The sequence below is a fragment of the Halichoerus grypus genome, chromosome 3 (genome assembly GCF_964656455.1).
Source record: "Halichoerus grypus chromosome 3, mHalGry1.hap1.1, whole genome shotgun sequence".
In the NCBI taxonomy this organism is placed as follows: Eukaryota; Metazoa; Chordata; class Mammalia; order Carnivora; family Phocidae; genus Halichoerus; species Halichoerus grypus.
In genome coordinates this window covers 170359647-170387012 of record NC_135714.1, presented here as the reverse complement: position 1 = coordinate 170387012, position 27366 = coordinate 170359647, and the positions used below count along the sequence as shown (strand labels likewise).

The window sequence follows — 27366 nt, the reverse complement described above, 5'->3', positions numbered from 1 at the left end:
CTAGAAAAATGCTCATGTGCCCATCCTCCCAAAATGCTGGGTACAGTCTTGGAAGTACCCGTACTCCTCCGCCAACAGTCCCTGGGCTGGGAACTGCTAGTTTAGTGTACCGGTGGGCATTTAAAATATTCTCCCACAGAAAAAGAATATTTAGTACCAAATTACTTACTACATGCCTGAAGGTGGACACTGGCCCATATTTGGGAAAGTGTACTATGGATTTTAATATTGATCTTTTTTGCAGACCCCTGAATCAATCTATTTCGAAAAGGTTCTGGCATCAGGTCGGCTCAGGATCATGCAACCTGGGGAATGAGCAACCTTTCTGACCCTGTTTATTCATTTATAAAACTGAGGTGGGCGCCTGGGTGGCTCAGGTGGTTAAGCAACTGCCTTCGGCTCAGGTCATGATCCTGGAGTCCCAGGATCGAGTCCCGCATCGGGCTCCCTGCTCAGCAGGGAGTCTGCTTCTCCCTCTGACCCTCCTCCCTCTCATGCTCTCTGTCTCTCATTCTCTCTCTCTCAAATAAATAAATAAAATCTTTAAAAAACAAAAAAAAACTGAGGTAAAGCCTACACAGGGCTGTTGTAAGGATTACACACACACACACACACACACACACACCCCACTTAACTCAGAACTTGAGCACGCAGTAGGTGCTCAATATTCCGAGAGCGTAACTGGTTACCTACTACAAAAACATTACCGAGACGACAGGGCAAATCTGGGAAGCCGTGTTTACCTTGTTCCCCAGGTTGCCATTGGCTTGTTTTGAAAGTAACAGAGCTACCATCTCTGCGTGACCCTCTTGGGCGGCCAGGTGAAGGGGGGTCACACCTTGCACCGACTCGGCATTCGCTGACCCCCCGTACTGCAGCAGACTGCGGGCCACCTCCATCTGGTTCTGCTTGGCAGCAATGTGCAAAGGGGTGTAGCCATTCTGAAACAGAAGAAGCATCGGGAGGCTGGTTAAGAGAATGCTGAGTGGACAGGAATGAGCACAGGCCTTAAATGTTAAACCCTCAGAGGGAGGGCGAGGCCTGCTTCTTGGCCTGCTGGACACCCACTGAGCAGAGCTGGAGTCTCCAAGGAGAGCAATTAAAGTCAACAAACAAACCAACCAAATCCCTTTGATTTGGAAGGATCCAACACAATGCACCCCCCCATCCCAGCCCGCAAACGTCCTGTGCCTCTCACCCCGTATTTTCTGTGTTCAAGCTCTGACAGACTGCTCTGCAGGGCATGCCCTACCACCACAAAAGCTAGGATCCAAGCAGGCAGCTCACGGAAGAACTGGCAGGCTGGGAAGTAAATGAAAGGCTCCTGTCTGCGAGAACCACTCTCCCCGCCCCCACCCCTGATAGTTCATGAAGGAAAAGGATCCTAGCCCTCTTCTTTCCCTCTGCAACGGCCCGGGCTCCCCCTGGGCTTGTGGGCTGGGGCTGCTGGTCTAAGGGGACAGGTGTCCCTGGCAAGGAACCGGGGATGTGGAGTCAGTCCTCCTTCCACACTAACTAGCCAGGTGACTGGAGAGTCAGTGACCTCTAGACATCCTTCTGTATTTTTAAAAGGCATTTAAAGCAGATAATGACATCCAGCATGTTCTTTTCTTGCAGCTGTTGGATGGATAAAATATGATAATATATGTGAAGGTGTTTTCCAAAATAAAGATATAAAAGTAATAAACCTGCGTACGGTTTTGCAGTGCGCTGGTTTACAAGATGTTTGAGGCCATGACAAGATGAAGGAGCCTGGCCAAAAGTAAATCGACTATGATACCATATACTGTTTATTCAGCTGGCTCCTCTCTCTCTCTCTCTCTCTTTCTGGTAAGAAGACTTTTTCCGTGAAGGAAGCAGTACATGGGTTTACATTCCAGAGCGCGCTCCTCGTCCTGCCGCAGACAGATCAAGTCTGATTTGGTCATCACTGTTAGAAACCCCTTTCACCTACATGGTCCTTTGTACAGCAAGTCAGGTAGGCATTTTTATTATTAGCTCATTTTGTGGCTAAAGAAGTCAACTCTCGGCGAGGTTAAGTGCCGTATCTCATGTCACCTAGTAAATGAACAACAGGAAACCCGCGCTGGCCTTCAGACCCCAGAGCTGAGGTTCTATCAGCTGGAAGAGTGCTTCTCAAACCACAATGTGTACACAAAGCACGAGCGATCTCGCTCAAATGTAGACTCTGACTCAGAAGTTCTAGGGAGGCCCCAAATTCTGCATTTCCAGGTGAGGCTGAGGCTGCTGGCCCAGGGACCACACTTTGAGTAGCGAGGCCCCCACACATTCAGGGCTAGAAGAGAGGCCAGGCCTGAGGACCTCTGAGCAGGACCCATGACTTTCAAAGCCCACGCCCGCCAGTCCCAGGGCGCATGGCATACGACATCTGGTTTCCCCACCTTGGCCAGCATTCCTCCGGCTACCCCAGAGCACTGAACCTCCCCGCCAGTCTCTGTCAGACTGTGCAAACCAACGTTTCTGATTCTGCCGGGATCACTGATCAGGAAAAGGAAAGCGGAGAAAAAAGGGGTCTGACGGTATAGTAACATTCCAGTTTTATAGCATTGGAGGACAGAGAAAGAACCACTTGGAAAGTGGACTTCGTGGGGAAATGAAAAGTTGTAATAAACCCAAAGAATTAAATTGAATTAAAAAAATCATTTCCTTTGAATAATTATGTAAGATAATTCATTTGAGTGTTCCTTTTTAAAAAAAAAAAAATGAGAATACGTTCTTTTTAGGCTGTGTTCCCATAACGAGATCAACATTTTGATTATAATATTAACTAAACAAAATAATGTTTGGATCGTATCAACAGAAAGCAAAGAAAGCGGTGCGGCTTGCTGGATGAAGCCTGCGACTTGGAGCCATCCCCAAAGGAGATCACTCTCTGTAAGGCGAGCATCAGGGAACGCTGTCCACGGGAGGACCTGGGATGAGGCAGCTAAACCCCTCGCCAGGGCCCAGGCTGTAGCAGGTATCCTCAGCATGAAAGCAACGATTATTAGGACTTCTTTGAACAGACAAAGGGCAGAAACTGGAGCAAGCTGCAGTATGCTCATGGCGGTATAATCAGGAGTCCAGGTCACTTGGGCAGCTGTGGGTGTGCACATTGACAAAAGTAGCACCCTATCCTGGCAAAGGGCACCCTGGTGTTGGAGGCAGCTCAGGCCAGGTGACCCTTGGTTAAAACTGACATATACAAGAGAAGCTGGCCTTCTCAGAACAGAGACTAACCCTCTGCGCTTCCCCAAAAGCAGGATTAAAGGGAATAAATGACCTTCTGTAGGTGACAAGGACAGGGCCGGCCAGGTAGAGAGGTTAGGGAGGGCTGTGTGCCCCGAAAAGGTCTACTTCCCCAAGGAAATGAGCTCATCCAAAAGAATGCACGCTGGAGAGAAATCTGCCTAAATGTTAAAACAACATTAGCATCAAAATTAGAAGGGGGAGGGTTTGGTTTGGGTGCAGAGAGATTTGCATGTGAAATTCTACAAAATTGCCAGACTACTTGGGAAACTATTTTTTGCCATGGAAACAAACCCCATCTGTACAAGGTTTGTACTTGGATAAGGCTCTCTTTAAATACCATGAACCTGGCTTCAGTTTCTTTTCTATAAGGAGGGGAGTGAGGAGGCGGGGAGTCCAGCTCTTTATTTTTAGAGGCAGGAGTAAGCCACATCTTAGCAGGGCCGCATGCTCCGTCTACACGGTGACGTGGGCTTGCTACAACAGCGGGGACAGGAGCCCAAGGAGACAGAGGTGTCTGGGAGACGCTGTGTCTCCAGCAAAGTGATGCTGGAAAATTCAGATGAGCATCCGTTCTGAGGAGGGGAGACAAACTGAAGGCCCACACTGATTTTCCCTGGCTAGGGCTGTGTTCCCACTGAAGTCAGCAGGTGTCAGCTGTCATCACAGACCAGTCCCCCCCAGAGGCTCCCCCTGCCACGTGGCTGAGGACCGGGGTGTGCTCTCCCCAGAATTATCCTGGTTTTCTGAGTCTTGGCTGCCCTGTAGTGAGCTCCTGGAGTGCAGGGACCACGGGGGCATCCTTTGTGTCAGAGCCCTGCCCCCCCCCCCCCCCCCCCCGTGTGGCCATCAGCCCCCTCCCCTCACAGACAAACACTGCACACTCTCTGGTCCCACACGGGCCAGCCCGTCTCCAAAAATGATCCTCACGACTAGCTTTACCCCTTCACCTTGTACTAGCTCCCCGCCACCCCCTCCCCCGCCCCGAAGTCGGATCTTACATAAGCAACTCCAGTCAACTCCCTTTACTTGGTTCCCTTGAGAGGCAATGAACCTGCTACTCGGGGCAGCGTCCTTCAGGGGCAGGCACACTGGCCTTACGTCCACCATGTAATATATGTGGGTGTGCCTTGTTACAAAAACACCTCGATGTAAAAGTCTGAACTCATACGAGAAATACATTTGGGGGTGACTATTCACATTTGAAAGAGGCCCCCTGCTTCAAGGTTATGGCAGGGTCCCCCGCAACCCTGGATAGTTCTCAAAGTGGGGCCATTGTGCCACCAGCACCAGATGGAGTCAGAATCGGAGAACAGGGCTCACCACCCCCGGAGATTCCTGGACATGCTGACCCTTGACAGCCGGCTGACAAAACGCAGCTGACAGAACTCGGTTGACACGCAGTTGTTTGGGGAACCCATTTGTTGTGTAATGTGAATCCCACCGCTGTGAGGTAACCTGTTGCTGAGAAGTGGTACCCCTTTTCCACCCCACTCCTGGTCTCCAAATAGCAGCAATTACAGCAGGTAACATTCGTGTGAGTGAGGCGAGAACACTGAGGTAAAAATAAAAGCAAAACATGAAAACCCTCCCGCTGCTCCTGGAACAGCCCTTCCCGACGGGGCGGCGGCGGGCCTGCCTTGCAGGGGCCGCAGCCCTGAGCAGGTCTGGGGCTGGAGCCCCCGGTGTGTGGCCCGGGGCGGGCTTACCCAGGCAGGGCTGTGCGGGGAGCCGCCCCGGGGAAGCAGCAGCCGGACGATGTCCAGGTGGTTGTGATGGACAGCCACGTGCAGGGGAGTCAAGCCATTCTGCAGGGGACAAGACGACAAAGACAACAGCCTTCACTCAGCTGGCTTCCCACTAGCGATCCCTCCGGCTATCTATCGGCAGCACCGCTTGGGGCTCTGTATCGCTTCTTTCATATATGGTACAGTCTAGTTAAAACCCTTCCAAATCCAGTCTTGATCTGAAGTCACTCAAGAGCATAACCTGCCAGACCCGGGGCCACCTCCTTGTTCTGCAGGGCCCGGGGGCCGGGGGCGGTGGGGCACAGCACAATCAACACACTTGCTCAGAGAAGGCCACCAGCTTTTTCTAAGAGCACAGGGCCCTTGTCAGAAAGGCGGTCTTGCCAGAGGCCCTTCCCCCTGGATGGCTGCCCATTCAAAAGGTGGACATAATGGGCACAAGGAGCGAAGTGTGTCCTTTGCTCTGGCCTCGAAGCTGAGACAGGGAGGGAAGTTCAAGCTCACTTTTCCGGCAGCATTTGGATGTGCGTCTCGTTCCAACAGGAGCTCTGCCACCCTGACCTTGCCATACTTGGCCGCCACGTGGAGAGGGGTAAATCCTTTCTGAGGAGAGACACAGGCTGTCAGAAGCGTGGGGCGTCAGAGCTGTCCCCCCCAGAGCAAGAACCCACGGCAAAGGAGGCAGCCCCCCTTCACCGGCATGGAGACGCCAGCCTCGTAAAGGACGCAATTTCTGATCCCTCCCAGAGGCTGGGGCCCAAGAATCAGCAGGTTTCCTCTTCCACTTGCCACCTGCACCTCTGGTGATGGCACATATAACCATCTTGTGTTGTTACCCCACTACTAGCTAGTCGAGGGCAAGGGTTGAGTCTTAGTCCTTCTTGTATTCCCAGACCCGATTTGTCTAGAGCTAATAGCCAGGCCATGATAAAGGGATGAAGGCTTGGTGGGCAGACGAGAAAGGACAGTTTTACCACCTTTCTGGGGAAGGACGACACATCGGGCTCACAGATGGTGGCCAGTCTGGGGGTGCTGGCCGTCCTAGCTGCTTTCAGCATCATTCGGGCCACACAGAGAACCGGGCGGGAGTGCCCATCCCGCACCCCAGGCCCGGCGTGACTGGCCAGTCCCCTCTCCAGAACAGGGGAAGAAGCCTGTACCTTGGTCATGCATGCCTGGGATGCTTCCTTTTCCAGAAGGGCCAGGGCCGTCTCCACATGGCCCTCTCGGGCCGCAATGTGCAGGGGGGTATGCCCGGCCATGGTGGCCAGGTTGGGATTGGCATTATTTTCTAGCAGGAGCTTCACCATGTTCATGTGGCCGATGCGAGCTGCACAGTGAAGCGGGGTCTGGTCATCCTGGAACCCAAAGTGAAAACAAAGAACCGGGCATATTCTTAAGGTTTCTTAATCCAACTCTTCACTTTACGAAGGAGGAAGGTGAGGCCCAGAGAGGGTAAGTGACTTTCTCAAGATCACACAGCTAGGAAGATGAAGAGCTGGAATTCAAATCAAGTCTCTGAGTTATAGAAACAAATACGCTCTCTCATTTAATCCTCACAACGACCCTTCAGGTTAGCTGTTATTTCTACTGAATTGCCTAAAGGCTCAGCCTTCCCATCTGTAAAATGGGAACAATAATCTACCTCATAGGGCTCTGGTTAGGATTAAGCAGGTAGTGTATATAAAATGTTTCACACAGTGTAACAGGCACTCTTCCTGTCTCCCAAGTCATGTCTGAGCAGAAACTTGCCTTTGCTTGAGTGGGGTGGCAGGAGAGTCTAAACTGCTGAAGGGGAAAGATGACTTTCTTCCCACCCTTGCTCCTCCTCCTCCCCTGATACTAGGCTAGGGTCTCTGTGCTGTTGGGCCCAGCTGGGGGCCTCTGTGCATGGCCCAAACACAAACCACAGTTCTAACTCTAAACAGCCTCTGTCTCCAGTAGAGTCGGAAAACCCAATCTTGGTGAAAGCCCATCGCCTTGCACAATCAGTAGCAATTCTCACTGTTCCCTCGCCCAATCCCTGGAGAACACTTTTTACAACAAGGGGGCATCTTCCATTTTTTGGGTCAAGTAATTCCTGACTGGTTTTCATTGGTAATATATTCTCCAAAAAGTTGCTTCTCTTCTTACACCAGAACTGTAACCACCATGAAACCCTTTCAGCCCCCAAACCCTGCAGGCCAGCCATGCTCTTCAGGCTTTCATTATCCCAATGAATAGGACAGCTCTGATGCAAACATATCTCCGGCCTTCTCAGAACCCCTGCAAAGCAGAATCTGAGCGTTCAGGGCAACCACCGTGGGAATGACGAGGAACCTTTGTGCTGCCGGCACTGCGGCTGGGCCTCTAATAAGGATGGATTTCTCCTCATTGCGCTTGAATTGCTTACATCCCAGGATCCTTCTGGCCTCACCTTGGCCTTGGCATTGACTTTGGCTTTGTTCTGGAGCAAATATTTGGCCACTTCCGTGTGTCCTGCTCTGGCTGCCATGTGTAGCGGGGTCTCCACTTTCTGTAAAACCACAGAATTATAGAAATGTTAATCCATGCCGAGTTTCCAAAAGGACACACGCAGAGTTCCAAAGTGCCAGCCTGGAGTAACTTGGTGGGTTTTCGTCCAAGAGGTGGAACTGTCCCAACAAGCAGCTACTTTAGCCTTTAGCCTGCGGACACCTAGTGTGTGTGAGTGTGTGTGTGTGTGTGTGTGTGTGTATGTGTTTTAAGTATACTTAAAAGTAAACCTCAGAACTAATGAATGTTAAAAACTGTAAATGTATTCCCAGATAACACTTACAGAAGTTCCCAAATTATTCTCTAAAAGAAAACTCCTAGGACTGACAGATGTGTGACGAATTTAATTGGGATATATATATCGTGAATAATATATATACACACATTCTCCCCAAACCTGCAGTCTCTCCTATTGTGAGAATTCTCGCTCTCCCCCCAGAGAAGAGATCTTAGGATCAGTAGCTCATCTCCCCTTTGAGCTCTCAGTCCAGGGGACAGAGCCCTTGCTCTCCGCCATGGGCTTACCACATTGGAGACATTGGGTGATGCCCCCCGCTGTAGGAGGTTCTTCACGATGGGCAGGTGCCCCATGAAGGAGGCCACGTGGAGAGGTGTCAAGCCAGACTGGAACACACAAGAGAGGAATGAGAACAGAGGAGACTTTCCTGCTCCTACAAAGAAGAGAGAGCCAGATGAATCTAGTGCTTTCTTGTTTCTAGGGGCTCCAGAATGGTTTTCCAAGCAAAGGGAGTTAAATGAGATGGGTTTTTCTTCCAGGAAAATGGTTGGAGGAAAAAAGAAATCACTGCAGGGTGATTCTGCGTGCTTTACAACTCAAAAACTTGCATCTGGTCTTGGAAAGCTCCCTGAAACTTGACCCATGTCCCCCTGTCTCGGTCACCCAGTTTATTCCTTCAAGCAGTCTGGACTTGCATACACACACGCAGTCCTGCAGCCACATGGAGCTAAAAAGAACAACTGTCCAGAAAGCTTTTGGAGGAAGACCACGGGCAGGGACCATCGGCCCGTCTGTGGAGTTCTCCTACCTCAGTGACAGCGTCAATGGAGGCCCCCGTCTTCAGTAGCAGCTCCATGACACGGATGTGGTTCTTCTTGCAGGCGATATGTAAGGGGGTAAAGCCATTCTGCAGCCCCACACATAAGGAGACAGACAAGCAGGAACTTACAACACTAGCCCAAGGGGCCCCCAGACCCCCCTGCTGATGAAAAGGCAACCTCTGCCCACTGCCTGGACTCCGGTTACTGTCAGTTGTCCGAGAGGCAGCTGGCTCCCACTTTAGGCACCAAGCACGTTCCTGAACGAGTTGTTTATAAACCTTTTTTAAAAATTTAATCATATTTTGGATGCACTGCTGTTTTAAGTTTCCTTCAGGGGAAACTGACAATAAAGAGCACTTTTTGTGAAGCGAATCATGTTCCCTCTCCCCTGAAACCACTGATCATTTTTAGTAAAGTGGATTTCGGGATAGCAGCTCTGCTGTGTACATCAACTCCACAGAGGCAGGGAGTTTTATTTCTTTGTTTTTGTCTGTTTTCCCAGGGCTTTACTCCGATAGGCAGTGATTCTCAAAGTGGGGGGAGGGGATTTTGTCTGGAGACATTGCTGATTGTCACCACCAGGGGAGGAGGGTATCAGCACCTGGGGGGGGGGGGCAAGAATGCTGCTAAACATCCTACCAGGCACAAGCCAGCCCCCCACAATAAGGAATATCAGACCCAAAATGTCAGTAGTGCTGAGGCTGAGAAATGCCCCAGCTACCCCAGAATAGTCCCTGGCATGTGGCAAGAGCTCAGTGAAAGCTTTCTGAATGAATGAAGGAGCCATCCTTTCGAGACCTGGAAGCTCCCCTGCCTTCTAAATTCTCCCCTGTGTGAGTAGGCAGAGAGGAGATGGTGGTCAAGGGCATGCTCTGTGCAGAACTCTGACCCCACCAGACCCCTGACACTATCCTGGGAACGCCTGGCCTGGGGCAAGAGCGAGAGGAGCCAGAGACTCTAGGCGAGAACTCACTTCTACACCAGCACTAGGAAAACTCTAAGCCCATGAGCAGAGGAAGGATGCTTAGCTCGGCCCATTTCACTCACCCCCCAAAGCAGATACAAAAGCCAGGCAGCCTATAAGGAATCACTGTTCTGCAGCTCCAGGCTGGCTTAGATGGAGTGGCACCCCAACCCACACACATACCACGGAACCGCTTCTTAGTGAGGTCTCCTGGGCCAATCCCCCCCCTCCACGACCTCAGCCTGTCATCGGGGTACAGAACGGGGAGTGTGAAGGTCACCATCCCGCCTATGTGTTGCCATGCCTCTTGGGCCCTAGCCGGTGCCACCATTTTCCAGGCCCCGAGTCTCAGGGATACCTCCAGGCACCGACTGGTGGCCCTTCCCACCAGGCTCAGCCATGCAGCTCTGGTCCTGCTTCCCTTCCTTTGCCCCTCTGGTGCCCTCTCTAGTGGCCTCCCACTCACCAGGGCTCTGGAATTCGGTTTGGCTCCTTTATCCAAAAGGACCTTGGCTACTCTGTGATGGCCGCAGTGGGCCGCCACGTGGAGTGGGGTCAGATGGTCCAGGGTGATGTCGTCTATCTCTGCGTTGTATTGCAATAGAAGTCGGACACAGTCAAGGTGGTCTCCCTGAGCCGCCATGTGAATGGGGGATAAGCCATTCTGGAAGAAGAGGGAGAAACAAGCGGTTGCAAAGGAAATTCAAGGCGATGACTCCAACCTCGCTTCCTACTTCTTCCTTACACGATGCTTCCACGTCTGGCCCCTGTGCTCATGCTGGTCTCTGACTCCGCTCTCCTTTCCACCTCATCAAATCCTCTAAGCCAGCTCCAGCCAGGCCCACCTCTTCCGGGAAGCCTTCCCTGACCACCCTAGACTTCTGTGGGCTTTTCCTTCTCTGTCCCACTCGCTCGGACTTCCTCATAGATTTGCTGAATTGTGTCTGTAATTAACTTGTTGGGTATGTGTCTGCATACTTAGCAGCCTCTTAAGATCAGTGACTGTGCCTCCTATCTCTCATATGCCCCACAATCTCCATACGAGCACGAAACACACATACTGGTCCTTCATTCATGCACTTTTGAATGAATGAATGACCACAACATGGAACTCAGATCTAAATCCCTCTGTGCTTTGCTCCTAACAAACACACATCACTTAAACAACTTCCTTAAGGACTCTCACTGTTTCTTAGGTAGCAATCTCTCTAGAAAACAAACAAACATTAAAAACAGGGGAGACTTTTTACTCGATCCTTCACACATTAAGTCAACAAATATTTATTAAGCGATTAATGAGCACCAGGTATGGGTTAAGCTCTGGGGAAACAAAAGAGAACAGACATAATCCCTGGTGGAAGGAAGCTCGTGGACCCATAGGCAAAGGAGGTAGAAACAGATACATTGTTGCCATTCAGTGTGGTAACATCAGGGAAGGCAAGATCAAAGCACAGACGTCCAATGGAGGGTAGAGTTTCCAGGAGGGAGGATGGGGGAGAAGGCTTTCAGAAGGAGGTGGCCGGGAGCTAGAACTTCTCTGGGAAGACAGAAGGGGAGGAACCTCCCAGCGAAGGGAGCAGTGTGTGCTCGGGGAACTTGGGGAGCTCTATCTATGCAGTTAAAGCTGCAGGAGGGCCAAGCCTGATGGGGGTGCGGAGCTGAGCTCCGGGCAGGCAGGAGCGGCATCATGACAGTTTGTGAGCTCAGGAACTGGGATGTTAGCTTTCAGAAAGGGACCATGAAAAGATTCTCAGCAAGGGAGACACACAGTCAGGCTGCGTGACAGCTAGTATCCGTGTCACGGGTGGAATCGTGTCACCTCAAAATTCACATGTTCAAGTCCTAACCCCAGGAGCTCGGAACGTGACCTTATTTGGAAATCAGGTCACTGCCGGTGTCCTTAGTTACGATGAGGTCTTCGGGGGGGCCTGAAACCAGTATGACTGCTGTCCTCATAAAAAGGGGAAGTTTGCACACAGACACTCACACACAGAGACCACGCCATGTGAACATGAAGGCAGAGGTCAGGGTGATGACAAAGGAATGCCAAAGAGTGCGAGCAACCACTGGACGCCAGGAGAGAGGCCTGGAACAGATCCCCCCCTCACAGCCTCTGAAGGTACCGGTCCTGCTGACTCTGATCTCAGATTTCCAGCCCCCAGAACTGTGGGGCAATGGGCCGCTGTGGTTCACGCCACCCAGTGACAGGCACTTTGCTACTGCAGCCCCAGCAAACTAATACAGGTAGTTGCCACTCAGAGAATTTCACAAAGGTCACACCATACTTCCCAATGAAAAGTGGGAAGTCCTCAGTGAAGAATCTGGCCTGCCGCCTGTATTTGTAAATAAAGTTTTATTGGAACACGACTGCTAGTTTGCATATTATCCGTGGCTGCTTTCCTACTACAATGGCAGAGTTGAATTGTTGCAACAGAGATCGTGGCTTGCGAAGTCTAAAAATACTGACTACCTGGCCCTTTAGAGAAAAGGTGTGCCGTGCCTGATCTAGCTAATAATTAGAGCTATACCGAGGGTCTCCCGTGTGACAGGCATTGGGGTACACATCACACTGGTTCAGTTAGTAGTATTAGCATCCCCGTTTTTTAGAGATGGGATTTGATCCTGGGTTGGCCTGACCTGAAGCCCTGCTGGAAGGACGCTCCTCGCGGAAGGGAAGCTACGAACCTTGGTTTTGGCTTGGATGGGTGCCCCGTGGTCCAGCAGGATCTCTGAGATTCGCACGTGCCCATTCCGAGCTGCACAGTGGAGAGGTGTCAATTCATCCTTTAAAAGACAGAGTCCAAAAGAGAAAGCCCCAAAGGCACCTATCAGAGCCACTGGAGGGAAGACGGCCTGCAGTGCCCCTGCAGCCACCGAAGCGAGGATGCTTCCTTAAGGACCAGCCTGACTCCAGCCCATCCCGCTGCATCTCCTGCTGCCTCCTGGCTCCCACTGCGGGCTGTTCCGGGATGCTGGAGGCCCAGCACCAGCCCGTCACGGAGAGCCCGCCATGCCAGCGGGGGCTCTGGAAGGCAGAACTCCCACCCCTGGCCCTGCCGCGGAGCTCACTGGCACCCACCTTGGTCCTTGTTTCTATCTGGGCCCCGCGGTCCAGCAGGAGCCGCACCATGATCACGTTCCCCCTGCGGGAGGCGATGTGCAGTGGCGTGATGCCGTTCTGGAAGGGGAGGCACAGGGGCCTGTCAGTCTGTGGCATCTTCCTCTCGAATGCAGCTGCTCTGCACCCCACGCCCGTGTCCCCCCAGCCCTACAGTGGCAGCAATGCAAGAAGCCACTTTCAGCCTACTCTTTAGGACACTTCTCACCTAAGAACAATCTCAAAACCTAGGAGGACAGGACGGCATCCTGGTTAATCGCAGCAATCTGGCCAAGCCCTGTCTCCCAGCGTCATCACAACAGACTGGCAGAAAACCCTGCCCTCCAGGCTTCCCACCTCGACAATGGGCAAATGGAAACTGATGGGCAGATATCAGACACCCTTAAGAGACACCAGGGCCATCTCCCCCAAGGGCACTCGTGCCATAAGGAGGAAACCTGTGGTGTCACAGTGAGGGGCAGACAAGCCCAGAGCCCAGGCCTGAGAGCGGGGCCTGCCGGAGGGCCTTACCTGGGGCGTGAAGTTGACACTGGCGCCCCTGTTGAGGAGTAACTGGGCCACATTGAGGTTCTCGTAGTGAGCTGCGATGTGGAGGGGGGTGAATCCCGTCTGGGGCACAACAGAGGGGGACAACTTGTCACAAGCCATGCTCTGCCATTTTCACCTCAGAATAAGGACAGGGATTCTGGAAATGTCGGCAGGGCCCAAGGACCCAAGACGGAGAGGTTTGCTGAAGGGGTTTGGAAAGGCTTTGCGGCAAGTCATATTCAAAGCTGGGTCCCACCTCTGAGGACCCCCCCATTGTTTGTTTTGTGGTTCCTGTGGACAAACCATGGACTAGCATTACCTCAAACTCTGCAGGGCCCACTTATGTGAACGGTTACTTATGAAGAAATGTTAATTAATGAATACAAAGTGTTACAGGGGCCATGATCTTCACTCTAGAGATTGTTTCAGCCCCCTAAAAGGGCGTGGCGACTCAGCTGGCTGGCCAAAGCGGCCCTTTGGACCCCTTGGTGGGTCATCGTCATCATTCTGTCCCATAACCTGAGACCATGCCTAATCCAGTCAACAGCCTCCCAGATAAAACCCAGCGACCATGGGGTTGAGGGACCATGTGAATAGCTCAGGGCGATCCACTCGCACTACAGAAGTCATCAACAGCCTAAACTTACAGATAATGGATCGGCAGTGCCTGAACATCAGACAGCTAGCAGTCCAAGCCCCTGGGGAGCCCTCCCCATTCTCACCTCCCCACGTAGGGACACCTCCCTTCCTCCACCAGGGGCCAGCCAGGAAAAGAGGGGCGTACATTCTAGAACACCACCTGCCAGATCCCAAAGCCAGCCTGCCCTGGATACTTTTCTGGATGACCAGGAGCAACAAGAACGTTCCCTGCTCCACACCAAGCACATTTTCCTGGGTGTTCACTAGGGGGTTTAAAGCTCCTCCAGGTCACTAGCGGGAACCTGGAGGCCCTGTGGGGGCTGGTGGTGCTCCGTGTGCATGGCTGGTGCCACATCCGGCCGCGGTGCATTCTCGGGGAACAGCTGGGGGTCAGCCCTACGGCTCCGCCGCCAGGGAAGGCCGCCCTCACCTTGGAAAGCACGTCAGGGTTGGGGTCATTCTGCAGCAGCACCGCGGCTGTCCGCGTATCGTCGTTGCGCGCCGCGATGTGCAGGGCGGGCAGGCGCACCTTCCCTTTCGTCCCATAGTTGATGAGGTGGGCCACCACGTTCTCGTGACCCTGCTGCAGAGCCACTGCTAGAGGGGTGAAGCCGTCCTGGCCACAGGAAAGGAGGAAAGATCCATTTGCTCTGACCCCACCCGACCACTCACTGTCTTCCAAGCAGGACACACGCTTTCACACCTCAGGGCTCTTGCTTGTGATGGGCCCTCAGCCTGCAATGACTTTCTTACCATTCAGAGCCCTCTTCATCAGTCAAGCTCAGTTTAAATGCCACCTCTGCCCTAAAGCCTCTCTTGGCCCCACTTTCTTTCTCTGCAATCTCCCCGAGCCCAGAGCCATTCATTTTCCTTTATAACTTGTTCCCAGTCTGACTGGGTGCTCGGAGTGCTCCTTGCCTACCCTCCCTTGCACCCTTCAACATGGCAGAGGATCATTCTTCATTGCACGAGTATTAGTAACCCCTACCAAATGCTAGAAACTATGCCAGGAACTGAGGATTCGATTGTGAGCTACTGTCATTAATCTCCTCGGTTGTATGCCGAGGGGCACAGGACCCCACGAACTGGCGAAGCAGAATGAGCACAAAGTCACCTAACTGCTGAGTGTTATAATGTTAGTAGTCAAGAGAAGCTTTGGCTCTATCTAGTTCAATTTCATCCTTTCGTCAATGACAAAACTCAGGACCAGAGCTGAAGTGACTCATGGTTTATGGCAGGATCCTTTCTCATTAGGGTCCGGCCTTCAGTGGTGCTTAGTGTGGGAAGGACAAGCTTGGGTCTGATGTCATTTCTCTGGTATGTGTCTGGGCATTCCTCAAGACCCATGACTCTGTCTCTTCTTCCCTTGCATAGCCCGGCAGCACCCGGAATTAGTGCAGTGATCAGAAGGTAGAGAGCACACAACGACACTCTACACTGATTGCAACAAAGGGAAGTCTTTCAAGCCATGTCCCAGGAATGTACACCCCCAGCGGTGTCCTGCACCCGGGGGCGTCCAGTAGTGAGGCCATTTGCCCCAGGTACTTACTTCTGTGGCTACATTCTGATTAGCTCCATTTTCCAGTAAAAACTTAACCACTTCCAAGTGATTCTCTTGTGCTGCCATGTATAGCGGTGTAAAGCCTTTCTGTAGACCAAGAGCAAAAGTCATTAACATTCACCCCCAAAAGGAGAGATGCTAAACCTGGTGCACAATCCTCTCAACTTGAGGACAGCTCTCTCTTCATCCTACTTTCACCTAGCCCACAGGACCATGTCCCCACCAATATCTCCTGTTAGAAAAACTCCAGGCTTTGAAATGGCTTAGTGGGATTATTACAAAAGGCCACCAGGTGGGGGCGACACTCCATGGACATCAGCATCTTGCACGAGACACACACACACACACACATACACACCCTCTATTTTCACTCCCTTCCTCGTGAACCCCCCATGTCCCACCCACCCCTAAACAGGCTTTCTCTCCCCACGTGAGTCATAGCTAGATATATTGTTTGGCTGGTTTAACTGAACAGAGATGGGGCCCTCAATGATCAACCACATCGTTCATAGAATATGCAATAGAAGCATGAAAACATAATAAACTTGCCTTCATTACTGCTTAGAGACACACTGCCAATTAATCTAGACCACGCACCCACAATATTACAGAAATGCAGGTGGAGAAGAAGGGCAACGCCCTCTGGCCTGGGACCCCAGAGGACCATTACCTGTGACTGGGCGTTGACATTGGCGCCATAGTTGACCAGCTCCCGGACCACCTCATCCTGACCGGCGAGGGCGGCAATGTGCAGAGCTGTGTTCCCTTTCTGAAACACATGGGGGAGAGGAAGCAGAGGAGGTTTCCCACCGGGCTGTCAACGGTACCGTGACGGTCAAAGGTAAAGTCACCATTAAGGGTACACTAACAAGGCTACGGGTTGGGGTGAGGGACAGTGGGCTTTCTTCATGGCCAAAAGGGGTAGACAACACCCATGAGCGTGCCTGACCCTTTATACACCTTGAAATAATACTGAAAGCCCAAGGAGGAAAAGCCTTCCTGTTCTCCACACAAAAAATCACGCCAAAGAATAAAGAAGCCACTTTTCAACACCTAATCTGCTGCCTGCAGACATAGCGTTCTGTCATCAGCTGACAGATAGTCAGCATTCCTCAGGACACACACTGAAAGGTTTGCCAGGCAAGCCGGGCTTCCGTGGACTTCCAGCTCCTCACAAGCTGCAACTGCAGGACGACGCAGAGCCCCCGCGAGGCCCAGAGCCCTGCGGAAGGAGGCTGGCAGAGGCCGTGGGCTCGGTGCCCTTCACCCGAAGCTGGGCCAAGGGGGGACAGAGGACTGAGAGGCGAAGAGAGGAAAGGGCAGAAATATGTAAAGGGACTGGGGGCAGGTTCTGAGGAGGTGACTAGAACACTCAGATTTTCTTGTCCAGATCCATTCTGGGTATTTAACAATTGGTAGACGGGGTTTAGGTCTGGCAGGCTGCTTGTGATCAGGATGCCGGCCTTCCTGCCAGTCTTCCTCCTGCCTCCCAGATGTCCTGGGGCTGGAACACAGGCCCATTCTCTGACTCACCTACGTGACCCCACTGGCACCCCTGCTCAGTGACAGGCAGGCAGGACAGCCCCCGCCCCCTCACCGACAGCTTCTGTCCATAGGGCAGGCGGGAGAAAACGGGACCCATCTGGGCCCATCTGTCCCTCTGCTACTTAAGGAGCAGAGATCTCAAATGAACTCATCTTTTTATAGTTCATATGGTATATAATTTACCTAAACTACATAAACACTTGCTAATCCATCTCAGGCAACTCAAGCCCCGACAAGTAGGGACTTCAAACTCAGTCCATGCACTGGGGCCATCTGCCACTGGGAGAAGAGTGTCCTCACCCGGGCGGAATGGACCAGCGCGGGCGCCAAGCTCTGTGGCCCCCCAGACAGCGCGGCCCCAGGCGCCCGCAGGTGGGAGAGGTAGTCCCACTGGGGGCTCCTGGGGGCTGCAGGGGGCTCAGGTCTTTGTTTCTAAAGTGTGGCCCCTATCAGGCCAGAGGGCCCTGCTTGTCACCTCCCAAGGGTGTCTTTTTGATTTCTCCTTAAGTTCCATTTGATAAACCAAAGGGTTCTTCCTCAAATATCTGTCAGAGAATAAGTGCCAGAAATGAAGGTATAGATGTTAAGTAATCATTTTCCATAGAAGTCCAAAGAGCTTACAGTTAGAGGCCTTGGCACCTGGGTCCCACTCACTCACTGCACCAAGTGGGACACGGCTGTTGGCACCAGAACCTTCTCTGGAAATCAGGACTCAGATCTCCAAGTCTCCCCATTTAGAAGGAAGTGTGCTGTGCCCATCCACGCGTCTGCTGCACACTGAGCACATGTGCGTCAGGCGCTAGTCCAGGCGTGGGAGTATAGCGATGACGGACACTCAGCCTCCTTGCCCTCAAGAAGCAATGTCAGTTGCTTCCCACCTGCCCCTTTCTGCCTTAAATCACATGACATCAGGGCTCTCCCCACAGAAACCCATGCGGGCAGCGGGGGAGGGGGGGCAGCTGGGCCCACGTGGAACCCTGACTATGGATCCTGGCCCACCTTCTGGATCTGGGCTGAGGGCAGCACGGGTGATGGGTAAGAGCAAAGGGGAGACCGTGGGAAACAGACCCCCCACCTACACACACGTGCACACTGCGCAAAGTGCAAGAGGGCCCTGCCCTGGGGCAAGGGTCACAGGGCAAGGAGGTGGGGCCTCTGTTTCCTCTACCCTTCCCTCTGCATGAAGGAACATGCCCTCGAAGAAGCAAAAAAAAATTCTTAGCTACGTGTGATCCACAAAGACCCACTTTGTCCACTGGCAGGGGGTCCCGGAGCTCCTGGAAGGGAGGCGGCTGGGGCAGGTGAGGGGTAGATGCGAGCAGGGAGATTAGGGCTTTCTCCCTCCCACCAGCCTAGAGGATGAGCACGGGCCTCTGAGAGGCAGAGACAGGAGGATGGGGACACGGATGCTTTTGTTTTGTGCTTTTAAAATTTCTAAGCACAGCTTAGGAAACTATATTGGTTTTGGCTTTTTTACTCTTTTCCTTTTTTAATCTTTCTCCTGCTTGCGAGACCCATTAGAATTCCCCAATCTGCTAGGACTCTTGCTCAGCCCACGGTTTCTGCTTCACCTTTTTTCCTCCCTCTGTGTGGCATTCAGAAACCACGTTGGCTCACAAAAAAAGCCTATAAATAACAAAGACACACCAAGCGCTCGCTTGCAAAATAACAATCAAAGGGGGAACTTCGGCAAGAGCGAAAACACTGAAGCACACTGTTGGTGCCGCTCGCCCGGAGCCCACAGATGGCACGCTGCTGGCAGCCAGGTACGTGGGAACACCAGAAGGAAAACTAATCGTGTCCCCTTCGTCCACAGAAGAAGGGTGGAAACCACTGGTGCTCGTCAGGGATAAAAAAACAAAAACAAAAAAAAACGCCGCACAGACGTCCGGGAAGAACAACTCTTGTCTATTTCACCGGCGCGATCTCTTCACCTTCGGGAAATGGCATGAAAATTACAGGATTTGACCACCAGGGATGACTGTACCTTCATAATATTTGGGTAATGCTCTTCATAACCATTATATCTGCTATCTACCTAGTGTTCTTCCGGTTCTCCGCTCGAGAGGCGGCAAACACGCTTGCCGCCCGGAACTGAAATTGGGGCTGGGTGTGAGAGCACCCCAGGTAAGAAACAGCTAATGGGAAGAAAGAGGCCAGCGGGACAAAGCCGGGAGGAAAACCGCGGGAAGCAACCGGGAAGGAAGAGAAGAGGAAGCAGTCCTTGAGTCAGCAGAGACAGGTGATTTTTGTGTGTAGTTCTGTTTTGAAATGCCGGCGGCGGCATCTTGCTCGCTAAGCAAACAGGATGGACGGACGTAAGAAATAAAACCTATTTTGCAACCTGTAGGTGCATAATTCCGTGATGTGGTTTCTGGGCTCGCGTCCCTGGGGCTACGGGGAAGAGCATGATGGTGTGAGGGCTGGGACCGCAGCCTTCGCCCAGTGCCTCCTAATAGGAGCTGAGAACGCTGTTCAGGGTAATCAGGGCAGGGAGGAAGGAAGTGTGGAGCTGACCAAGGAGATTGCTGGAGAAGGACAGCTGCGATGGTCTGGCCCTCTCCTCCCGGCCTCAGTAGAAACATAGCCACCAATATTTGCTGATGCCTGTTCCTTTGTCATCTGAATCCTGAAACCAAGTATTATCATCCCCATTTTATAGACGAGGGAGGGAATTGAGACTTTTCACTAGCTAACCTGCCCAAAGTCACAGAGCATGAAGTATCCCTGCTGGGATTTGGACCCCAGGCACCTGACTGTGGGGTTTCTAGTGCTCTTAGCCCCTGCGCTGGAATCAAAGACCCCAAGAAAACAGAAAGCCACGAAAAGGGTTCTATTTCTAGGTTTATAATCTAACGAGGAGGATAAAGAAAAGCCCACTCTTTTGTGGAAATAGGGTCCTGTGCTTTTCAGGTGACTTCAGGGATGCCTAGAACTAGGAAGCGATGGGAAAGACAAGAGAAATTCAGAGGCACGCTTGGGTTTCTCTCAAGTTTGGGACAAGACATGAGGGACCCCCACACTTGAATTATCAATGAAAAGCCCCCCGCTCCCTAAGAGACGTACCTTGGTTGTCGTTTCTAGAATGATTTCTTTGTGCAGAAGTTCAACCACCATCTTCACATGGCCTTCTTTAGAGGCCAGGTGCAAGCCGTTCAGCCCATTCTGTAAAGAGCAGAGAGGCAGGAAGAGTGTGGTTAGGGGACTATGCATTCTGCTGTTCCAGTGGTTGGGATGAGGCCATTTCCCTGTGAAGAGATGTGTGACGGGCCAGAAGGAAGAACGGGAGGGGCCCTGAGTGGTGCTGGCCCAGCCTTTCCAAGTTATTTTCCGCAGAAGTCCCAGATAATAGGAACGCAGGGCGATAACAAGACCACCACTGCCCGGACTCATCTCCATCTTAAGTGTGGAGAAGCTCTCACTGAGGCAGTGGGTGACCCTGAATTCAGATCTTGGCCAGGCTTTTGGCAATCACTTCATGGAAGTGCTATAGCTTCAACACCCTGGTTAATTTTCATGGCAGCAACCAGTAAAAGCAAAGGGGCAACACCAGTGTATCCTAAACATTTGTAGAGCTAGATGCATATTTAGTAAAAAAACAAAATACATTCTGAAATAAGGTCTTTTGAGAATTAAATACTACCAACCACCCAGCTATAAGATTTCTCTGACAGAAGAATCAGTATTAAAATAGCCCCTTGGCCACCTTGCCATTTCAAATGTGGTCAAAGCTTGTCTGACAGTTCAATTGTGCGGTATGGGGTGGGAAGAACCAACACTATCCATGCCAGCTCGGCAGTCCACGGGAGCAGAACTCTCCCTGACCACAGAAACCTCCAGCCGTACATGGCGAGGTGCGAGAGAAGGTTTTACTTGGCACTCTCGCGTGTCCCGTCTTCTGATTCTTGCACTTAAGATGCCTGGAAACTTCCTGGCAAAAGCTGACTTCAAAGAGTGCGACTTAGAGCCACACATAATTCCGACAATATGATGGAACTCATTTCGCTTCCAGTGATGAGCAGATCTTGGCTCCACATGGAAGATGATTGTAGTCAATCGGCACTCCCCGTGCCCTACTGTTGTGTTCTCCTCCCCCTCCTCCTCCTCCTCCTCCTTGCCCACCAGCCATTCCCCCCCTTCTCCCATTCCTTCCTGTCTCCTGTTTCAGTCAACGCCGTTCTAGCATGTTCCCTTTCAGGGGATGCCCCACAGCCACCGCAGGCTCTGGCTAATGAGAAAGACCCTTGCCACACAGCAGAGGGACTTGGCTCCCAACGGTGTGCCTCCTGCAGCCCCACCCAGCACGGGCCCCTGAAATCCCCCCTTTCCCTTTGTGTCCGGGCATTCAGGACCCGAATGCTCATGGCCAGGGACTGTCCTGCCCACGGGAGCACCAGAACGCCAGCAGTCAGCATCAAGAGATTCCCGTGAAACCGCAAATATTCTATCTGGGAGTGGCAGCGCATTAACCCTCAACAGGTGTGTTCAGTTGCTTTGCTAATACCGGCAGAGGAAGTAATGAGGAAACACTGAAATAAGGAGAGGGAGGACAGGTACCTCGGACGGAGGACGGAGGGTATCTCAAACTCTCTTTACACTGGGGCCTTGAACAGGGAAAATAAAACAGGTGCCTGGGGTGGCAGAGCAAAGAGGAAGTGGGCTCCGAAGGGAACTTCACCTCATTTCTATTTAATCGGGCCCTCCCTGCACCCCAAAACACTCAGAGTGCAGTGGGCCAAATCTTTGCATGTCAGCACTGCCAGCTTGGCTAGGGGATGCGTGGGGGTTGGGGGGCGATGGGAGGGCTGTCTCATGCAACATTTCCTCATGCAAGTGCCTAGAAATCACCGTAAGATGTTTTTCCCTTGCAGACTGTGTACACCATTAAATGCAGCATCCCAAGTAGTGTGAATTATTCACACCCCAGTGTGAACAGGCTTATCCAATAAAGGCTGGGTCCCCGTCAGGTTTGATAACAGAAAGGGAGACAGTGATCTGTGAGAACAGGAATCTGGGGGAGGGAGAAGAACACTGGGTGGCAGTAAACCAGTTCCCCTCAAATCAATTTGCAAAACACAAATTCACTGAAAAGCAATCTGTCCAGGGACTGGGCTCTGGAAGCCTGGAGCCCCTCCCTGCAGCTTCGGGCCCTCAGCTCTACCCCAGGGCAGGTCTGCCCAGGAGCCCCTCCTCCCTCACAGTGCACTGCATTCTGCCATCCCCTCTTGAAACCCAGCAGTGTTCTGGAAGACTCCCTGCGAGCACGCTGGTGTCTGCAGCTGCTGCAGTGTTCTTCCCGCAGGGGACTCGGCTATGGTGGCAGGGAGAGTGGCATGGTGCTGACTGCTGTGGGTTTAGTGCTTACTTGGGCAGCACAGTCCCTTCCCATCAGCGGTCACGGCTTCTGAATGCCTCAAAGCTGGGGAGTTGCCAACTCAACAAGGAAAACACCCAAGTTGACTGCTGATGCTCCAGGGTATCTGTCTCTGCTCTCTGGAGCCTGTGTCAGCATCTCCATCCAGAGGGATTCTAGACGTCCTGTGTGCCCAGAGGATGGAGTGGAATGGGATGTGGGGATCCCTGAATGCTGAGGAAATCAAGGTCCGGGGTAGTCAAACGACTAGCCAAGGTCACACATCTTTTCTAGGGCACAGCCACATAGAAAACAAATCTGGACTTCCCAAGAAAAAAAGGGCTTGGGGTTTTTTGTTGGTGGTGGTTTTTGTTGTTGTTTTTGCCCCTAGGAACTAGTAGGTTTCCATCAGAGGATAAAAGCCTATTTCTCCTTGTTTTGCTCACCAGGCAGCTCAGAATGAAGCCTCAGTCACGATCACTCACACGGGTCCGGTCATGGCCATTATAGTTTGACATCCAGGATTTTATTCCTTGCCCTGGTCCACAGAAAGTCCCTCTGCTTCCCTCCCTGCATCATAGGCCTCCCTCCAAAAGCTACACTCCTGGCAGAAGGTGGCCACTTATAAAAGGGACCATCCGAATAGATCTGTATCTTAAATTGTGTTACTCAGCTTCCATCCCAGATCCTGGATCAATGTTCTCTCTCTTCTTTATGACTTTGTATTTTTCTGACTCTATTTTTAATTTGTTTGTTTTCAACATAGTCACCCTAAGGCACTTCCGAGTCTATCACTGTGGTGATCTGAATGCAATGCCCTCCACAGAGCCACAGATGAGCCTATTAAAGAAATTCCTTATCGCCAAAAACTGGTTTTTTAAAATTTCTAGCAATTCATTTGATTCTTTTTTATACTTTCCATCCCTCTGCTGAAATTCTTCAACTGTTCATGAACATTGTCCACCTTTCCTACTAGATCCTTTAACACTTTAATCACAGTTATTTTAAAGACCATCTGATAGTTCCAACATCCAGGTCATCTCTGAGTCTGCTTCTGTTGATTGCTTTGCCTCCTGACAATGGTTTTGTTTTTTTCTTACGTGTGTGTGTGTTTATGTGTGTGTGTGTGTGTGTGTGTGTGTGTGTGTGTTGACTTAGGTCTGAGTTTTGTTACCTTCAGTGCACTACAGCCTTCAGATTCCTCTAGATGGAGGCTGCTGTTACTGTAAGCTTAGAGTAGGAGCAAGGGTGCTGGAGGGATTCCTGTGTTCCTGATCTCCCCTCAACTATCAGCCAGCCCTGCATGCCTGTACCTCAGCTGAGGTCCTTCTCCATGCTTCTGTCCCCCTTCCAGCAGTAATATGCTCTTCCTTGTCATGGGGCAGGGGAGCAGCCAGGAAGCTCTCCTTTGTCTTGGCCCAGACTTAGTCTTACAAAGGATACTGCAAAAGGTCCTGCATCTGGACCTCAAAGGTGGGGGGGGACTCTTGTTTTAAGCATTCTTTCCCCTTGTCTCTGTGGCAGCAAGACCTGCCTTATCTTTATACTTGGTCTTGGGTGAGTTTCTTGCTCCTCTTCCAGCAGTAGCAGACCTCTGTTCATTATTGGTACAAGACCATTTTGGGGCCAGGACAGTCTCCTGCCCTCCCCCGGGTGAACGGGGGTTTTGCCTCTACCTTTCCTGCAGCACCACTGGGGTTTTACTGTGTCCTGGAGGCAGAGGTAGTTTGCTTCTATTCCTTCCCCTGAAGAATGGGTTTTTGCCTAAGTTCTGAAGGTGAGAGGGTTTGTTTTTGCTTCACATGAGGGAGGAATATGGGGAAGCAGCCAAGGCTTTTTCTGTTCCTGCCTCTACCTCTGCCTCCAAAGCCACCAAGTGCCTCCTGTATTCCTTTGCCATCCTGGGAGACTCTCTCTTATCTCCTGACTTATCCCAATATTTTTCATGAACACCTACAGGAGGCCTGTGGTTCCAGACACACTGCAGTTCACACTGACCTTGTTAAGATTTTGGCTTGTACAATAGCTGCTTCTTTCTCCCGTACTCTGCCTCAGCTGACACAGTGGCCCTCTCTTCAGAGGGGCTTACTCCGCTTTGGAATTCAGTTAACTTGGTTGCACAGTGTGATCTCAGCCCTCGGACGGGCTCAGGACGAACTATAATTTTGTAGATTGTCCAGGCCTTTCTCATTGTTAGGGTAGGAAAAATGTTCTTGGAAGCTCTTTACATCCTACGTACTCCCTATACTAAGCCTCTAAGGACACCTGGCCTCGTATGATCTCATTTCACATGGTCTTAATAGAGCAGACAACCCTTTTATGATCATGTTTGGCAGAAGTGTTCATGCCAAGCACACACACCTGGAGTTTTTCATCTGCCTTTGCTCTTTTTCAGGTAAAATGTCAATTTAGAGGATTTTTCTGAGAAGCAATCTGTCCAACAGGAGGGGGAAGAGATCTCAGCCAGGCTGTGTTTCTTTTAACATTTTTAAGAAGAAGGGAAAAAAAGTCACATTCAGCCTGAATGATTTAATTTGGAGTATTTTCTTGTACCAACTGTGAGAAATTCCATTGGCAAAATATACAATTCCAGACATTTGTTCTCAGTAAATTGCTCCTCTGTTTAGCATCTCTGATTGCCCCAATTACACTAATTGATTTCTAAATGTACAAATACAGTAGACATGTCACAAGGAATTTAACTCTTCTCCTGTCCAGTGCAGAGGATGGTTTCAAATAGAAAAGCTATGGTGTCCTGAGATGCTACATCTCTTTGAAAACTGCAAGAACATCTCAAAAGTTGCTGCTTACCTTCCCATGTGGACATACAACCCTTCTAACTCCTTTTCTCACAGCTGTTTATTTTACCCACAAACATGGCTGGCCCCCACCCCCACAGAGCAGGCAGCCCCAGGTTGTGCCCTGAGGACTTTGAGGCCCACCTCCTCCTCCCACCCCCACCATGTGTTCTGAAACTTATTATTTCCTCTTTCTTTGAGCCAAGCAGTGTGTTTCTAGAGGACTTAAGCTAACATGCTAATGTAGTATCCAGGAAGCATGACTTTTTTATTCATGAATACCTACTGGTTCAGCTCATCAAATTAGTTAGCTGCCATCCAGCCAGGCCCAGAGGCAAAGGAGCACTGGCCAGGGGAAATTGTGATGGGGAGGAAAGAACTGGGATCTTGGGAAGAATAAGCCAAGAGCAGCAGCAGAGAAAGGCAAGAAGTCTGAGGACCCCAGAATGAACAAAAAGAGGGGTGGGGGAGAGGGGTTTCTAAGTAACATTGTCTTCATGCAACACTCCACTTTACTCATGCGATCAGTAAAGGCTAATGGTTAATTGGTCAATTGGTCAATTGGTTAATCAGAAGATCTTGCCCATAATAAAGACAAGGATGTAGACAGAGAGGGTCATATACCTAGGTCTTTATATTACTGTCCCATTTTCCTATTCAATCTGGATTCTCTATAAGTTTGTTGTATCTGTCCAGAGAAGATCAAGATTTGACTCTATGTTACAGAAGTTTAATTCTCCAAATAACACCCAGCCTGTACACTTGTGACTTCTAACTGCTCTATTATTTATCCCTATTTGTGGAGCAAGATCACAGATATTATATATTTGGAAGTCTGCAGCCCTGAAACAGAACAGGAAATAAGAATCTAAACAGGGCTTATGGAGACAAAAAAAGGATCACTGTTCCTACTCCAAATCCTGAGACTGATGAGAAAGAAAGAGGAAGGGAAGAAAGAAAGGCAGACTATGGAAACCAGAGGCAGAGAGGATGAGAACCAAACGAGGTGGTAGAAAAGGAAAGAGGGGGTGACTATCACTACAGTCTGACTACATGAGGAAGTGAATGAAGCTGCTGGCCAAAAAATCACTGGAACACTATAAATTTTGATTCCTTTCCCCAAATTGCCTGCATTAAATTTTCAGCCGAAACAGAAATGAGATAAAAAATGAAAGGGAGTTTTTCCACCTTCCCTTCTGTTCCTTTCCCCTTCCCTCCCCTCCCGGCTCAGAGATGTCAGCTTCTGAGGAAGCAGAGCAGTGAACCAGAAGGGGTGCCCTGCAGAGGGGTGGGCAGCAGTGTGTCTGCTCTAAGAGGAGGGTGCTGCTCCAGTGGCTGGGAGATTGTTACCCTGAGCAAACAAGTCAATACACTGAGGATGATGAATATCACTGGGAGTCAGGTTCCTCACTGTCTGAAGGGATTTACAAATGGGGAAAGAGGAAGGCCTAGAAAGAACCCTGAGGTGTTGGACTAGACCTGGAAGTATTGGCACAATCTCATGGATTTAAAAAGTAGATAGATGCAGAACTAGATCTCAATGTATGGACCCACACGTGACAACCAGTAGCAACGAGCACATCAAGTGACCAGATTTTGGTGTCTAAATACCATTCTCCACTAAAATGAACCTTGGAAAAATGGCTGATCCAAGGCTGGGGCAGAGGAAGTACAAAACTACCCTGGGACAACACGCTCCAAAAAGGAAGGAAATGCTCAAAGAGTGATGAGGGCATGCTGAAGAACAAAGAAGCCAGCCTAATGAGAGCGCTTCCACTGGCCTCATTTAGATTTGAACATCAAAATAAATCACGAGAGTATTGGTTTATAACCCATCAAATAAAATAGGACCCCATGAGTCTGAATAGGTATAAACAAAGAATGAAAAAAAATAAATAAATCAATGAGGGAGGAGGAAAAGCTCATCCTTCAGTAGAATGCCAGCTAATAAATGTAATAGAAATGACAGAGATGGAGAATCGTTGTCTGGAACCATCATAGTGGCAGCTGATATAGGCAGACGGTATCAGTGTACGCCAAGGTTGGTGGCTGGAACTTTAATGAAAAACAAGATATTGGCATTATATCAGAATATCCACCCCCACCCATCTACACACAAAATACTGATCAATGACAAAGGGAAAAATCAATGACACCAACAGATGACCAAGGTTAACATCACCAGGGGTGGAGAGGGGGCATGATTACTAGGGTATTCCTACCAAGACTGCACTGCCTTGGTCTGGCCATAAGGAAACATCAGCAGACACACAGCTGAGGTTCAAACTGC

General features: G+C 50.8%; 1 protein-coding gene across 14 annotated transcripts in view; it reads right to left on the bottom strand.

Annotated features, from left to right (window-relative positions):
* ANK1 (ankyrin 1) overlaps window positions 1-27366 on the bottom strand; it is a 207505-nt gene that overhangs the window by 54041 nt on the left and 126098 nt on the right. For all 14 annotated transcript variants that reach the window (XM_036102295.2, XM_036102296.2, XM_078069580.1 and 11 more), the window contains 15 exons: window positions 19992-20090; window positions 16051-16149; window positions 15369-15467; window positions 14250-14435; window positions 13163-13261; window positions 12614-12712; window positions 12220-12318; window positions 10001-10198; window positions 8558-8656; window positions 8037-8135; window positions 7414-7512; window positions 6158-6355; window positions 5502-5600; window positions 4959-5057; window positions 744-941 (listed from right to left, as the gene is read on the bottom strand). In XM_036102295.2, the coding sequence (XP_035958188.1) occupies window positions 744-941; window positions 4959-5057; window positions 5502-5600; window positions 6158-6355; window positions 7414-7512; window positions 8037-8135; window positions 8558-8656; window positions 10001-10198; window positions 12220-12318; window positions 12614-12712; window positions 13163-13261; window positions 14250-14435; window positions 15369-15467; window positions 16051-16149; window positions 19992-20090 (1869 nt within the window). The remainder of the gene's footprint in view (window positions 1-743; window positions 942-4958; window positions 5058-5501; window positions 5601-6157; window positions 6356-7413; window positions 7513-8036; window positions 8136-8557; window positions 8657-10000; window positions 10199-12219; window positions 12319-12613; window positions 12713-13162; window positions 13262-14249; window positions 14436-15368; window positions 15468-16050; window positions 16150-19991; window positions 20091-27366) is intronic.